At 36.0% G+C, this 14,024-nt stretch overlaps 1 protein-coding gene across 2 annotated transcripts in view; it reads left to right on the top strand.

Moving 5' to 3' along the window:
- Positions 1–11,553, top strand: part of LOC149275869 (ras-related protein Rab-28) — a 48,648-nt gene extending 37,095 nt beyond the window's left edge. The window contains exons 5-7 of one of the 2 annotated variants that reach the window (XM_089504216.1): positions 4,352–4,455; positions 6,946–7,023; positions 11,461–11,553. In XM_089504216.1, coding sequence (XP_089360342.1) covers positions 4,352–4,455; positions 6,946–7,023; positions 11,461–11,553 — 275 coding nt within the window. Of the gene's footprint in view, positions 1–4,351; positions 4,456–6,945; positions 7,024–10,578; positions 10,669–11,460 lie in introns of those variants that run through there. The other variant, XM_089504217.1, reaches the window with a different exon arrangement.
- The last annotated feature ends 2,471 nt before the right edge of the window (positions 11,554–14,024 follow it).

Genomic DNA, 14,024 nt, shown 5'->3' on the forward strand with positions numbered 1-14,024 from the left:
TAAAAAGCTAGCAGCCCCCCAATGGAAAATCAGAATTTGCCACCTTGTTCCTTCCATTTTTGTACGTTTCATGTACAGGTGGACTTTGTGGATACATCTAGACATATACTTCAGAAGAAAAACTCTTTGATTTGGTCGACTTTAAGTAACGCTTTTAGTGGGTCTTTAAAAATCTTCTTTATAAAGAACATGCAAATTTTAAAAAAGTACCAGAAACACCTTTAGGCTGCTAATACGTCTTAATCCGCTGGGATCTCTAAAGTTAAAGATCCAATGGAAAATATTATTCAAAGTTTGTAGTGTAAAGACATTTCTGTATCCTTGGTCCTCTTGACTATGACCCTAGTGTATTTTTAGGAGAGAAAATATGTACATAATTTTAAGCACATGTAAATCAAATTAATAAATTATTAGTGCATTTTGCTTGTCATTTCTGTGTGGGCTAATCATGAGAGGTCATTATTTAAGCATTATGTAATTTCACAACTTGTATGAACAGCTGCAAGTACTTTGTGGGGAGAAATTTGGGTTTTTTTTAAACTCATAGCAGAATCGTATACAATTCCGCTGCAGTGTTTTTACAATATTATTTTATTGCGAGCATAAAATGCATACGATTTTAGGTTTGCATACAGATAGATGTAAAGATGTGCACATGTGCTAAAAGGCTGTGTAGGCTATGCAGATGAAACCTAATGTGTTATTTTCTTTAGTCAAACATTAAGCTTCGTGCTTTTTTTTTTTTTTTTTAATTTAAGGAAATGTTCTTATTTCTGTGAAATGTTAGGTTTTAGTGTGAATGTTTCACTGCCTATAAACTACACCATCTGGATTGCCTTGTACTAGTTTTGTAATTATTTATGAAGCACAAGTATCCGTAGTACTTGATGCCTTCCTTTGAAATCATAAATATATACCTTTTTGTGTTATTTTCTTCCAGACGTTTCTTCTTCTTTTGGTGGGGGATGTAAATTTGGCATGGGCAGAAGTCATGGTGTCTTCAACATTTGGCGTTCTCATTTAGTCCTTATCCCTAACGTATTAGGAAAAGAGCAGACTCATTCTTAATATAGAAGACAAGGAGAAACTTAATTTGATCCACCCTTGCACAGTCAAAATGTATTAGTGAGTGTATTTAATCAGAGTACGACTTTAATGAGTTGTGGCAGCATTCAGATCAAGGGATACAATTAGCTGTCAATCAGGCTGACTCGAAGGACTATGCTTATGTTTTCTTCTAGAAAGGTTAAGGAGAAAAATGTAATGTCCCCTATTAAGTCAAGTTGAGGGATGTGTAAGTAGACATCAAGCCAGCAACTTTGGTTAATTGCCCTTGGTTTTGTTTATAAAATGGCTGCTGGTGCGCTGTACAAAGGTTTGTATTTTGGAAGTATGAATTAGAAATTATTACTTTTAAATGTCTGTATATAAACATATTAGGCTAATTATATATATATATATATATATATATATATATAATAAAGATAAAAAAAACAGATACACGGAAATTGTAGTGAACAAATTAATCAAGTAACTTATAAATGGTGTGTGTGTGTGTGCGCACGCACGTGGGCATCACTTGTTTAGTTTTAGATGTATTTTGGGGCATTGTTCTGTATTGCTCTTGATGCAGTCTGTTTCACTTTAGTTGACCTAGAAACGCTCTAAAAAAACACGCAGGCCTTGTTGTGTTGCAGTAAATCTAAATATTAGCTAATGCAAGTAAGTTAAGTACAACTCTGGAATTCCTTGTAAGAACAGCAAACATCTCCAGAGTATACAAATTAAAGACCTCAAATATGATTTTCTTTTTTTCTTTTTTTTTTTTTAAACTAAAGCTTTTTTTATGGAGTAGGTGAACATTTTGAGTTGATAATCAAATGACACCGTTATGCAGACTTACTAGATTTGCAAATTTACAGGTTTTTACAAGCCAGTTGGGTCCCTTCCTCAGGAAATCAGTTTAAGTTTTTTTGGGTTTTTTTTCCTGTATTTACTCAAAGAGCCTGGTTGTCCTTAAATGCTTGTGAATATATTTGCCCTATAATTTGACGGCATTGAGTCAATACCATTATAGAGGCAGTAATGCAATAAAAAAGGAGAAACTGTTCAATGTAGCTTCCAGTCACCTCAAGATCTGATTTGGAGAAATTGGAATGTACACAATAAAACCTGTACATGGTTTGAGTACCTTACCCTTTGCAATGAAACATGGCATTGTTTGTTAGGTTTGGCTCGGCTTCCAGTGGGTATATAATGCTAAAAAATAAATAATATACCTCACACTTAATTTATGCATTTTCTGGTTTAATGTAGTTTTTTTGGAACCTAGGCTTATGGGATTAACATTTGCCCTTGGAAATAAAGTATGTTGACTGTTAGAAATATTTAAAAAGAGCTTACGCAGCATTTCTCCCGTTCAGTACACGGGCTTGCAAAAAATCTACATTAAAATGCTGCTAAATGAGCTTTCTTCAAATTACGGATACATTAGCCGATTTGTACACTAAAGAACATGCCATAAAATGAACAAACAAGACAGCAAAGGCATATAGAATACCATGCGTTTTATGTGTATAGCAACATTTACTACAGTTAGTCAAAATAACGTTATTAAGAAGTAGTCAAGGAAGGGGCCTTGTGGTTTAGGCTTCTAAGGTAAAGATGTATTTTTTTCCCCAAAAAATCAGCCTTTGCCGTATGGAGAAACTGCTTGTTTGATTAGTGTAAGTCACATTGCTTAGCTTCAGGTGGAGACCTAAACACTGTTTTGGTCTACAGACTTTAAACTGAATGAAACACAAGGACGCTTGGTTTTATGGGAAGATGTGGACAAGGCTGGAAGTGTTCTAGTGTGCTCAGAGTTGAGTCGAGGCAGGTCAGATACAAGCAGCGGTCACAGACATGGGCCTTGGTTTAATGGAGCCAAATCAGGGTAACGGTTGTATAAGAGAACCACACTGTAAAAATTCTTACGGGGAGCATTAGGAAAATCCAAAAGGATAATAAAAAATAGCAGGGGAAAAACTGTAAATCCAGATTATCTTTAGACAAAGTCTTAGTCTGAAGAGTAAACTTTTGCAGGGAAGTCATAAGATGAAACCGGTGATCGCTGAATACCACCACTGTGTAGGAAATCACCTTGGATAATTCTTGATTTATTTATTTTTTAAATTAACTTTTACAAAACATATAAAACAGAGAACTAAAACACACTGCCTTGTTGTGTCCGCTTGTTTTTTGAGAGATACTACACTAAACAGCCTAAACCGCTAGGACATGAACACCTGAATTAAAACGGGAGCCGTGGATGGGTCTCGGACCCCTTTCTGGGGAAAAATGGCTAAACCCTCTGATTAAAAAGAATACGCAGTACATCCAGAAGGCGCCTATGATGAGCATACATATATTTACTTAGGAGAGACTGACTATTATTCACCAGCTCTGCTCTCTGACTGTTCCTGGCACCGGCAGCATTTATATATCCAAGCTGAGAAAACAGAGAAGCGTTTGGATTACTTGGACCATTTGCGTGCATTTAATACGTCGCTGACAAGAGAACCGACCAGATAAGACGGTTATGTTAGTGCCGTCAGATACGGAAGAGAATGAGTGACAAGTTATCATCCACTCCAAGTTTATTTGTAATTAACCATATCCTTCATAATCAGAAATAAGAGGCTTTTCTACATTGTGTTTTACCATCACTTTATGAGTTAAAGGGCTCGTGAGATGGAAATATTTATTTACTTATAAATCTGTTGTCTTTTTATCAGGTTTCTCCTTTTTTTTGTTTTTATATTTACGTTTATTTACATTTTCTAATGATGTAAAATCAATTTAAAAATCAATCAATTTTTTTTTTTTACCATTTTCGGATAAAGTAGCTATTAGGCTAATATACTGAAATGATTGATTAAATGCCTGCACAAACTCTTATCCTCTGGACCAATGGACTTCCATCTAGTAATGTTGAGGTGCCCTCTACATATTTATATTAATAGGGGCGTTATAGACAATGTTAAAACTTTGTAATAAAAAAAAAAAAAAGTTACAAGAAAACCACTTCAGGAGGTAATACTTTAGTAGTCAATCTAATCTATTCTATATATGTTCTACATTTCTTTAAATGCTAAATTATTTTCTTTTGCCCCGAAATGCTTAACCTAAATCTCTGTTTGGAAACCAAGGATTTAACATAGCCAGCCGTTTTTGTTCTTAATGAATGGCTGCATATTTATTTTCCGTGTTGGCATTTAACATAACATAATGTGTTATTTAACATAAGTATATTGACATAATACATTGATATTAAATATTAAATACCCCATGTCTTTATTGTGTCTTTTAGTTGACTTGGAGCACATGCGGACAGTAAAAGCTGATAAACATCAGAGATTTTGTCAAGAAAATGGTCTGGGGAGCTATTTTGTTTCTGCAAAGACAGGAGATTCTGTAAGTTGAACAAATCAGTTTCATTCATATTTAATCTAGAATTAATTTCTGTTAAGCAATATGATTCTCTCCCCTTTTCAAATAAAGTAATTAAAAATAAGCTTAAACTCACTGAAATAAAAAATGATTATGTGGACCCCAGTGATGTCACTGTGACATCATTAGGGGCACCCTGAAGTTACAAGAGAGACCATTGTATTCTATGAAGTCTGCAAAGGGAATCTCGAGTCATGTAATCCTGACAGCACTGATCCTTTGAATTAAAAGAAATGGGGAAAACTGCTGCTGGAACCAGCTTTTACAAAGGGGAGCGATAACCTAATGGAAAGGGGTAATCATGCAAATCCTGTCAACAAGAGGTTACAGTGGCTTCTTGCACAGTTAATATAGAAGGTGGGTTACTAACATGCATTTCTTAAGGTCTGCAAAAACCATTACATGGCATTGAAGTCCATGCATTCATTAGCGTCATTCATTGGGTAGCGGCGTGGAAATGGTGTGTGTGGGACTGTTTAGCATCTGATGCTGTCCACACAAACCATCTCTAAACCAGTGAGTGATTCAGCATGATGGTGTCTAAACACGAGACTTCCAATAAGTAGCAGTGTTGCATTGTCACAAGGCTCTGATTGCAGGGAGGGAGTCCCGCTGATCAGTCAGTGACCAGAAATGCATAGTTCTTTGGGGGTATTTTGAACTGGAGGTTTGCCAAACATGCCAATTGAGGCATAGGACCAGCAGAAATTAACTGTGGAAATATCTAGTTTGGAAATATATTGTAATATGTTCCAGTTTCTGCCCTGTGATCATGTGTTGGTTTTTGTTTAGTTTTTTTAATAGTATTCATAGTAAACGTTGCACTATACATTTGGAAGTGTCATCAAAAGAAAGTCCTATCTGATCTTGAAAAGAGGCCTTACATGCTTTGTTACACACACTTGTTACACATTAATCCAGAGCTCACTGGCAGCACAGTTTATGAACAGTAGATCAGCTCAGACCATTGCACATCAGATAAGTCTACTAAAGTATGAGGACGCATTGCCTCATACCCCTCTGTGGAGCAATAGGTTTGTGTGGTAAATCTAGCCCTGGAAGGTGCCTCTCCTTTAGAACTGGATCGGCCCACATGACACAATTGGTTTTGGCACCCTTACCCACAATAGAAGGATCTGAACCATCTACTCCTCAATGGTATTTGGAGGTATGCACTATTCTGGTGTTATTACAAGAAGAAATACATTGTTAAAACATACTTACTTGGATTAGAGTCAAAGTATACTGAGCTCTCTCTCTGTAACAGAAACATTTATAGGAGATAATCAAACACTGAGTTCTAAAGACAAATTATAAAGTCAATATTAATTATACAGGGGGGACGCTTTATTGGCAGGTTATTGTAGGAATTAAATAAAAAAAACAAAAAAAAAACATCAAAAGCTGCAGAGGTAAAGAGAGGTAAAGAGAACTCACCAACATGCAATAAATGCAGTAGCTCTTCAGATGTGATGAGTTAATATGACAGTACGTGATCATGCGACCTGTTCTATTACAAGGTACTTGGAGGCATGCTCTCTAACTTACATGCAGTAATGAGTTAACGAGGAACGCATCTCAAACCAAATCCAAATAGCCGTGAGAACACTACAAACAATGGAAATCTCAAAATAAACATGCTTATTTATCAAGACTTCATAGTAGCCATACAAAGGTTTTAATCACGCTGAGACAAGTACCGGCATGTTTGCTATGATTATTTATTGTTTTATATAGCGCCATCATATTCCATTGCTCTGTACAATGGGTATTAAGACGCAAGACTAATTCTTCCTTAGTCAGAGGTGCGCTTAATTTTTCATAGAATGCCAGTCCATTTTTCACAATAAATTCTAACCTTAATGTGGTCATAATCTCAAATTTTATTAAGTTTGAGCCAGGGCTGGGCTAGTCACATAAGCTGCATTGGATGTATACCTTGCTGGCACCTAAAACATTTCCGCTTTGGCTCCTATATTTTATTCCGCCCAATCCTACCAATGGTAGGATTCACTTTCCATGCACAGATCTGTGGTTTCGTAATTCTAGTGTAAGATTTAGGGTTTTGGGTTTTTTTTTTTTGTAAATGAAAGCCTCTGATTCATGTGAGGAAATACACTGGTTAACTTTACATGTTTAGATTTTGCACGGATTGCCAATTTAAATTTAAAACAACAAGACAAATGTGCGTTCTAAGGGGAAAAAATAAATCTGGTCTATGTATTAGAATATTATTACTAAACACGGAATATTTCTGTATTATAAAAAGACACCGATTTCAAAGCTAAAGTTATTTTAAGGGCTGTTGAGTATAAATTCTGCGTTTACATATCGTCAATGTTTACAACTCAGGAAAGGTTTGATTTATTTGAAAGTAACTGGAGGATGTCTGCTTTTAATCATTTAAAGTCCCATTTTTTTATTTCTTTTTTTTTCTTTTTTTTTCTTTTTTAGGTCTTCCTGTGTTTTCAGAGAGTTGCTGCTGAAATCCTTGGAATCAAATTAAACAAGGCAGAAATTGAACAATCTCAGGTGATGATACCATTGACATCAATAGTTTTTTCCCTTATAAAATAGTAAATAATGCAAAATAACCAATAGACCTGCGTGGCACATGTTTACTTCTATGTTGTTCTACATGTACACTTGTTTTTAATGTTTTGTTCTTGTGTTTTGTTTTTTTGGGGGTTTTTTTTATTGATATGGTGATACCAATCAGAATTATACCATGTAATCAGACCATTGGGATTTATTTAAACACATTTTCCAAGTATATTCATTTCTGACAATTTCGCTGTATTGTTCAGTATAATTTACAGTGCTTTATAATATGTCAGGCGTAAACTTTGATTGCAAAATACTCAACAAATGGGCAATCATTCATTTTCAAGCACATCTTACGGCCAATTGCGTTATCGTGCTCTACTTTGCACTCCTGTGGAAACCTTTCCTAATACTAAAGCTATGTCAGTAAGATTCTGTAAAATTGTGTGTCCCTCCACTCCCATCCCTAAACTGTGTGATCTGCTTGTACAAAATGCCGTTAACAGACGTGCTTGCGAGCAGGGCTCTCTCCACCAAATGTATCGGTTTGTCTTAGTCTGTCAATTCTTGTCTTGTCATATCCCTTTAATTTATGTATTGTATTAAGCGCTGCGTAAACTGTTGGCGCTATATAAATAAAGGATAATAATAATAATAATAATACACTGAGAGGAATGGTACTCTTAAAATCCAAACCGTATACAGATTGGTTACTTGGTGTTAAATCCGAATAGAACCAGAGTTTAGATCATGACCTTGATCAGAACTTTCCCCAACTAATTATTGTCCCACTTCTGCTGTAAAATCCGATAAACTCTACTTTTCTACCGGTATTAAAAACTTTTGTAAATGTGATCTTCTATATAATCTGAATGGATGTTTATAAATTGCTTTCTATGTAGGTTTATAGTTGTTTCCCGTAATATATTCCATAGCAATTCTGCCCAGTTCAAATGAAGTTCTCCTTTTCTAGCAGAAACCATTAACATAACTTGCCAGATTTTAAACCTATACAAATACTGAAAAACATAATATTTGGAATAAAAAAACAAAACTCTTTTTAGGCCATTTGGTTGTTTTCGTTTTTTTATTTAAAATTCATGCAAACATGTTTTAATATTACATTAACTTTTCAATTTTTTTCTACTGTATTTTTTTCCATATATTTAACTTATAAGTAGCAGTCCTTTTGACAAAGTAACAAAACTTGTGTTAACCCCTGAAAAAGAAAGGAATCTGGTTCACTAGCTGTACTGTTTGTACATGATGATAGCATTTATGTAAACCTTTTCAGAATGGTTAATTGCTTACTGATTGTCTGGATCTATCCTACTTTCTGTTCTTCACCGGGAACTGTGCAACTGGCAATCTCATCTTGCTGCATTAGATATCACGGCTCAACACTGACACATTACAAAGTCACTACAACATTTTACAGATAACCCAAGCCCTTATAAATAATTGCCTCTGTCTAGCAGATAAGATAATAGGGTTGCAATCAATTAAACCGTCCGTGTACCCACTGCCGCTAAATGTAAACCCTTAAACGGGGCAGTTTAAATGTTCTGAACAACACACACTAACACACTTCATTTAATACTGCGTATAATACTTCTAGCATCGAAGCAACCAGAAATGTTATTTCCACCTAAAAATATTACAATGGAAAACAATATGTCTATCAAATAGAATACAGTCCAAGTAACTCTAATGTATAACTTTTTTTTCTGAGTATAATCCACTTCTGATTATACTTTCCTAGCATATCCATTACCCTTTGCGTAGGTTCTAAAGCAGGGTGTTGAAGGGGCGTTGGGCAACGTGTTTGTTTCTGGGGCCTATACATAATCATTTTCAAATGGTTTCCCCTTGTAGTAGATTTACAGTATATTAACCCATATGGAATGCCTCACATTGGATGATAGATGTATATATTTAAAGGAAAGCTGTTATATGTAACTTTTGAATTTGAAGCAGATTATTATTATATAAGAACATTCTTATTTTTATACATTCAAGTCTGCCTGAATGCCCATTGAATTATCAGGTTAAATTGTATTACAGTCAGTCACATCGATGAGCTTTTAAAAATGGCAGACCAGTGATGTTGATCGCTAGCCTGTCAATCATGCCTCCAAATCCAATGCAAAGCGGATGAGGGTCTTCCGGATTCCTCTGGATTGAGGCAGGCCTGGAACGCCGTAAAATGGGGCTGTAATTTCTGTGACTGCTGTCCCTCCATCACACTCTCTCATTCATGCTTTCATTCACTCTCACTCAATGTCTCCTGGAGAAAGAGAGGCGCAGAATTACTTCTCTTTCTCCGCAAATCTGAAATATCCTGGCCTCTTGGAGTATTTCCACAAAAGGGTGAGCCACAGCCCACCGCTTCTATTCCCTTTTATGCCCTATATAAAGAAAGAGACTATGTTCAGTTACCCAAAGTGTGCCACGTGATACATATACCACAAGGTGAACAGCACTGAGGCGAGAAAGGAAAAGAAATAAGGTTGGAATATTCATAAACATAAAGATCAATATCGGGACAGGAGGATTAAAGAACAAGACAGGTGTCTAAAACCTAGAGGGTATGTGGTAGGATAAGTAACGATTTAGGCTCTTACAGCAAAAAATAAAAATGGGCAGATTAGATGGGTTCTTGTCTACTGACACATTCTATGCTTCTGTGTTTCTTAAAGGGATTTTGGTGTCTCCTAAGCAGCCTTTGTGTTGGATTTGAAGTTTCATGTCCCACCCTTCGCTATTTATATTGCACCGACACATTCTGACGGGACTTTTTATGATCTTCGAAATTCAGAATTTAATATGATGTGTTTATTTCTGACACCTAAACGTCCAATTAGAAAAAACTTTTATACTATATACGACAAGAGCCGTGGGCACAATCCTCAGCCCGTTTCGTGATGCGGAAATTGTAAAGAGTAGTTTTTACTATGGAATAAAATGTACTTTTAAATACACCACTGCAAAGATCTTGCTGCAGCCGTGACCAATTCATTTTGACATCATCTTCTTTTATCTTCCATGGTATTCCAAGTTTTTTCCTTGCCGATGTGCTCAGCTTGCATGGTGTCTTTTGTCTAATTTTAGTTTTGCTTTAAAATAAACGATATTTAAAAATATTTAGTTTTTGGGGAATTTAGCTTTTCTATATTGTGCTGGATTTAATGCCAGAGATTTTATCCCTACTATTTGTGCAACGGAAAACCTATGCAATTAATTAAAAATTGTGATACTTTTTATCGCCATTAGTAACTCTAGGACCTATATACCTCCTATTTTTATCTTTTTTTTTTTTGCAGTCGATACACGTATTGCTGTTTAATTACATGTGATAGATATGTATGGGGGCATTGAATCCAGCACATTCTTTTATAAGCATTGTATCGTCACTGGTTCTACTGTTTTGGTGAGCGTGTAGCATTCTTTCATTTTATTCATTTTTTTTTTTGTCCTTTCTCATCTCTTTTCCATTCTATGATCTTTTATTCCATTGCTCGCTTTCTGGTGCATGCTCCGCAGCGCATTGTCAAGGCAGACCTAGTGAAATATCCGGAAGAGGAGCCACAACTGAACTCTAAAGCTCAGAGCAAAATCTGCTTGTTGCAGTAGAGAAGGTATTATCCAAGCAGTACTGTATTGTAGTAGTTGGTAGATCATTGCTTCTCATGGCACACAAAAGATTAAAACGCCTTCCACCAACACCTTCCCACGCTCCGAGGCGTGCCTGATTCATGCCCATGTACTCATTCATCGAAAAGGAGGAAAATGGCACTGTTCATAAGCAGGCACATTGTGACCAAAATTGCCTTTATTCCCCCTTAAATGCTTATAGGAGGAATTGCGTGCCCTTCCGTAGTGTACACATCCCTGCACTGCGACGTGATTAGTCTGGGCATAGCAGTGCTGCATTTTCTGCTTGTTATCTGGAAGTAGTAATATCATGCCATTCCTTGTAGTTATATACATATAATGGTAATCGTTAAATAGTGAAACGTACTGTTTAGACTGAAACATATTTTCAATGGCATTTAATGGTTTGGTTGCTCAAGAATTTATCCACTTCAAAGTATCGAAGTTGGAAAACGAAACACTGAACAGAGCACTGTTGGAAGATTGGCTTGGAGTTTCAGGATACATAATGAAGCGCATGATGAAATGTATCGTTTAAATGACTGCTGACAAATTACGCTAATGATCAATGTGAGATGCTGTCTGTATCATGAACTTGTTACTAATTATAGCGTAACAAATTTGCCAGAACAAGCTGCAAAATGAAGGGGGGAAAAAACCACATGTAAATGAATGATTTATTCTGGCTAGAATTGCGGGTGCGGATCTCTGCACTGCTTATGTCATTGATTCTCTATTTTTTTTTCTTTTATTTTTTTTTTCCTACCATAGAGGGTCGTGAAAGCCGACATTGTTAACTACAGTCAAGAGCCGGTTACGAGAATGGTGAATCCTCCTCGAAGTTCAATGTGCGCAATTCAGTGAAATCCGTTTAACTTGGACCAACGCATTTTGGAAACTCTTCCTTCCGTTGCACAAGCGCATGGTTTACCAAGAACTACGTTTTAACAGTGACAATCTACGTACTGCGGTTTTGAGATTTCCAAAAGCTACTAGAATATTTTGGTTTCTAAAGCAGTAGCGAGTAGTTAATCTAGCCAGGGTGTAAGGTTTGGACCAAACACACACACATGCACAAAAACCCCTTTAAATTATTTTGATCAGAATATTAAAATCAATCTATGGATAGTTTGCAAATGATTTTGAAGGGTAGCTGTGTGTGATGCAACGGGACCGGTTACCATTTTATCACATGCAGTACAAGTATCCAAAGTTTGGTGACTTAGATTAAGGGGTTAATAAACCCAAGAGCAACTCTTTGTAAACCACACATTGAATGTATATTTTATCCACAACACTCTTTCTTACATTCCGTTAATTAGAAAATATCCGGTTATCGATTTTCTTCCACCATCAAATTCGGTGATGCGTAGTATTATACCACTTTTACTTAAAAAATAGTAATCCCTAATTTATTATATTTTTATATTTGCTTTTTTTTTTCTCTCTGCACTGTTTTTCTCTGTTGCCCACACTTTAAAGCGTTTAGTGCACCGTGGTTATATCCGATCTTGGTAATTAATTGGGATTGTTAACTATTTAATTTCCGAAACAAAACAAACAACATAAAGAAATAAAAGCATTTATTAATAGGAAAATAAATATTGAGATTTTTAAAACTGATAATATCTGTCAAAGACAACCTTTTTATTTCTCTTTCAGAATGTATGCATTCTGCATATACAAAATGTAAACTGCACAGAGCCTAGAAACTTCAGATGCATTGTGGGCTGTGTTCATTTCCTTTTAGTCTTAATGGGTATTGGAACCCTGCGGTTACAGATTGATATGTATTTGTTCAGCGCTGTAATGCCTCTGCGGCAAACATACTCAATGATGCAATATGGAAATGGTTCCAGTATTAATTCACCATCAGTTACCGTGTGGGGTGTATCTATTACCACATGTATTGGCTGTCCAGCTACTGGCGACCCACAAATCACAAAGGGATTATCCAGCCGCTTGGAATTTGTCGGGCTCTATCTTTGGTCAAGTGATAAAACAGAAGACCGCTGAAATATATATTTTATTTCATAAATTATGGAAAATTATGAAAAGAATTAAGAAATGCATCACAACATAGAGATAATAGTATATAAATAGATGGTTATCTATGTAAATGAGCACAGGCAATATTTTTTCATCAGTAGCATATAGAATTATCAAAAACAATATTAAGATTCAGAATTCAAGAAGAATTAATAAAAATGCCAGAAAAAATACCATTTTGTTGCAAATTGTTTATTAAATCAACTGAAGAGTCATTGGAGTGTCTTGTATATTTGCCTTACCTTTTGGATATATCAAGAGTTGGTACTTATTTTCTGTTAGGATCTTCAATGAAATGACATCAAAATGGCCATGGACATCTGATGTTGTTGGATTGACATGACATTTTTTTTAAATCCTCTCGGGATTGGTAAAAGTGACAGGTAGATTAAATTACTTTTTTTCATTTTTTTTAGTTAAACATAGAAATGTAGAATTTGATGGCAGAGAAAAACCATTTTACTCATCTAGTCTACCCACTTTTAATTATTCCTTGGTCTCATCTTGGATTCAGGATCGCTTTATCCCGCTGTATTAGCCTCTACCACCTCTGGTGGGAAGCTGTTCCACTTACCTACATCACTCTCAGTAAAGTAAAACGTCCCCAACATTACATCTAAACCTCTGACCTCTAGGCCAATTCAAATTAATACAAAATGCACACAAAAATGTACTAGGTGAAAAGACTAAATAGTCATCCTGTGTCACTGGTGATGATGATGATGGTGAAAGAAGGAGTATAAACTGCAATAAAAAAGAGAACCTTTTTTCTTTTGAGTCAGCATGATAGTGCTGTGTGGGTTGGGGACAGTCCTAAGCACCTGGTCCTCCTCGCTTTTAATCCCCTCCCAACAGAAGTATTGCACGTGTTACTCTATGTGTAAAAATTCCAGCAAGGAGGAAACACCCAAACTTCTTTTTTGGGAGAAGTGAAATCTGTCACCAACCGACCGGCAGCTCTTCTAGGAAGTTAAAATTACATCTGTCCATGGAACGTTACGCCTAATATAAGTTCTTGTTACTGTGGTAACCAACATTTAAAAAAAAAAATGCCAGCATGCTGCCAGCTGATCTATTGCGAAATCGTCAGTCTAGCATGTTGTTACAGAAGTCTGACCGCTGCTATATTGTAGCCTCAGCGATTGGGATGTCCCCTAACTATAGCAGAACTACCCACAGGGAAAAATCTTCCCCCAACTCCTGGAACTCAAAGGGTTCAACTGCATAAGATGGTTGGTGCGTACATTTAATAGTATGCGTTAGAATGTGAGAGCAAAAAGGATTGG

The sequence above is a fragment of the Sceloporus occidentalis genome, unplaced genomic scaffold, assembly GCF_023333645.1.
Source record: "Sceloporus occidentalis isolate IW3139 unplaced genomic scaffold, rSceOcc1.0.p SCAF_260, whole genome shotgun sequence".
NCBI classification, from domain to species: domain Eukaryota; kingdom Metazoa; phylum Chordata; class Lepidosauria; order Squamata; family Phrynosomatidae; genus Sceloporus; species Sceloporus occidentalis.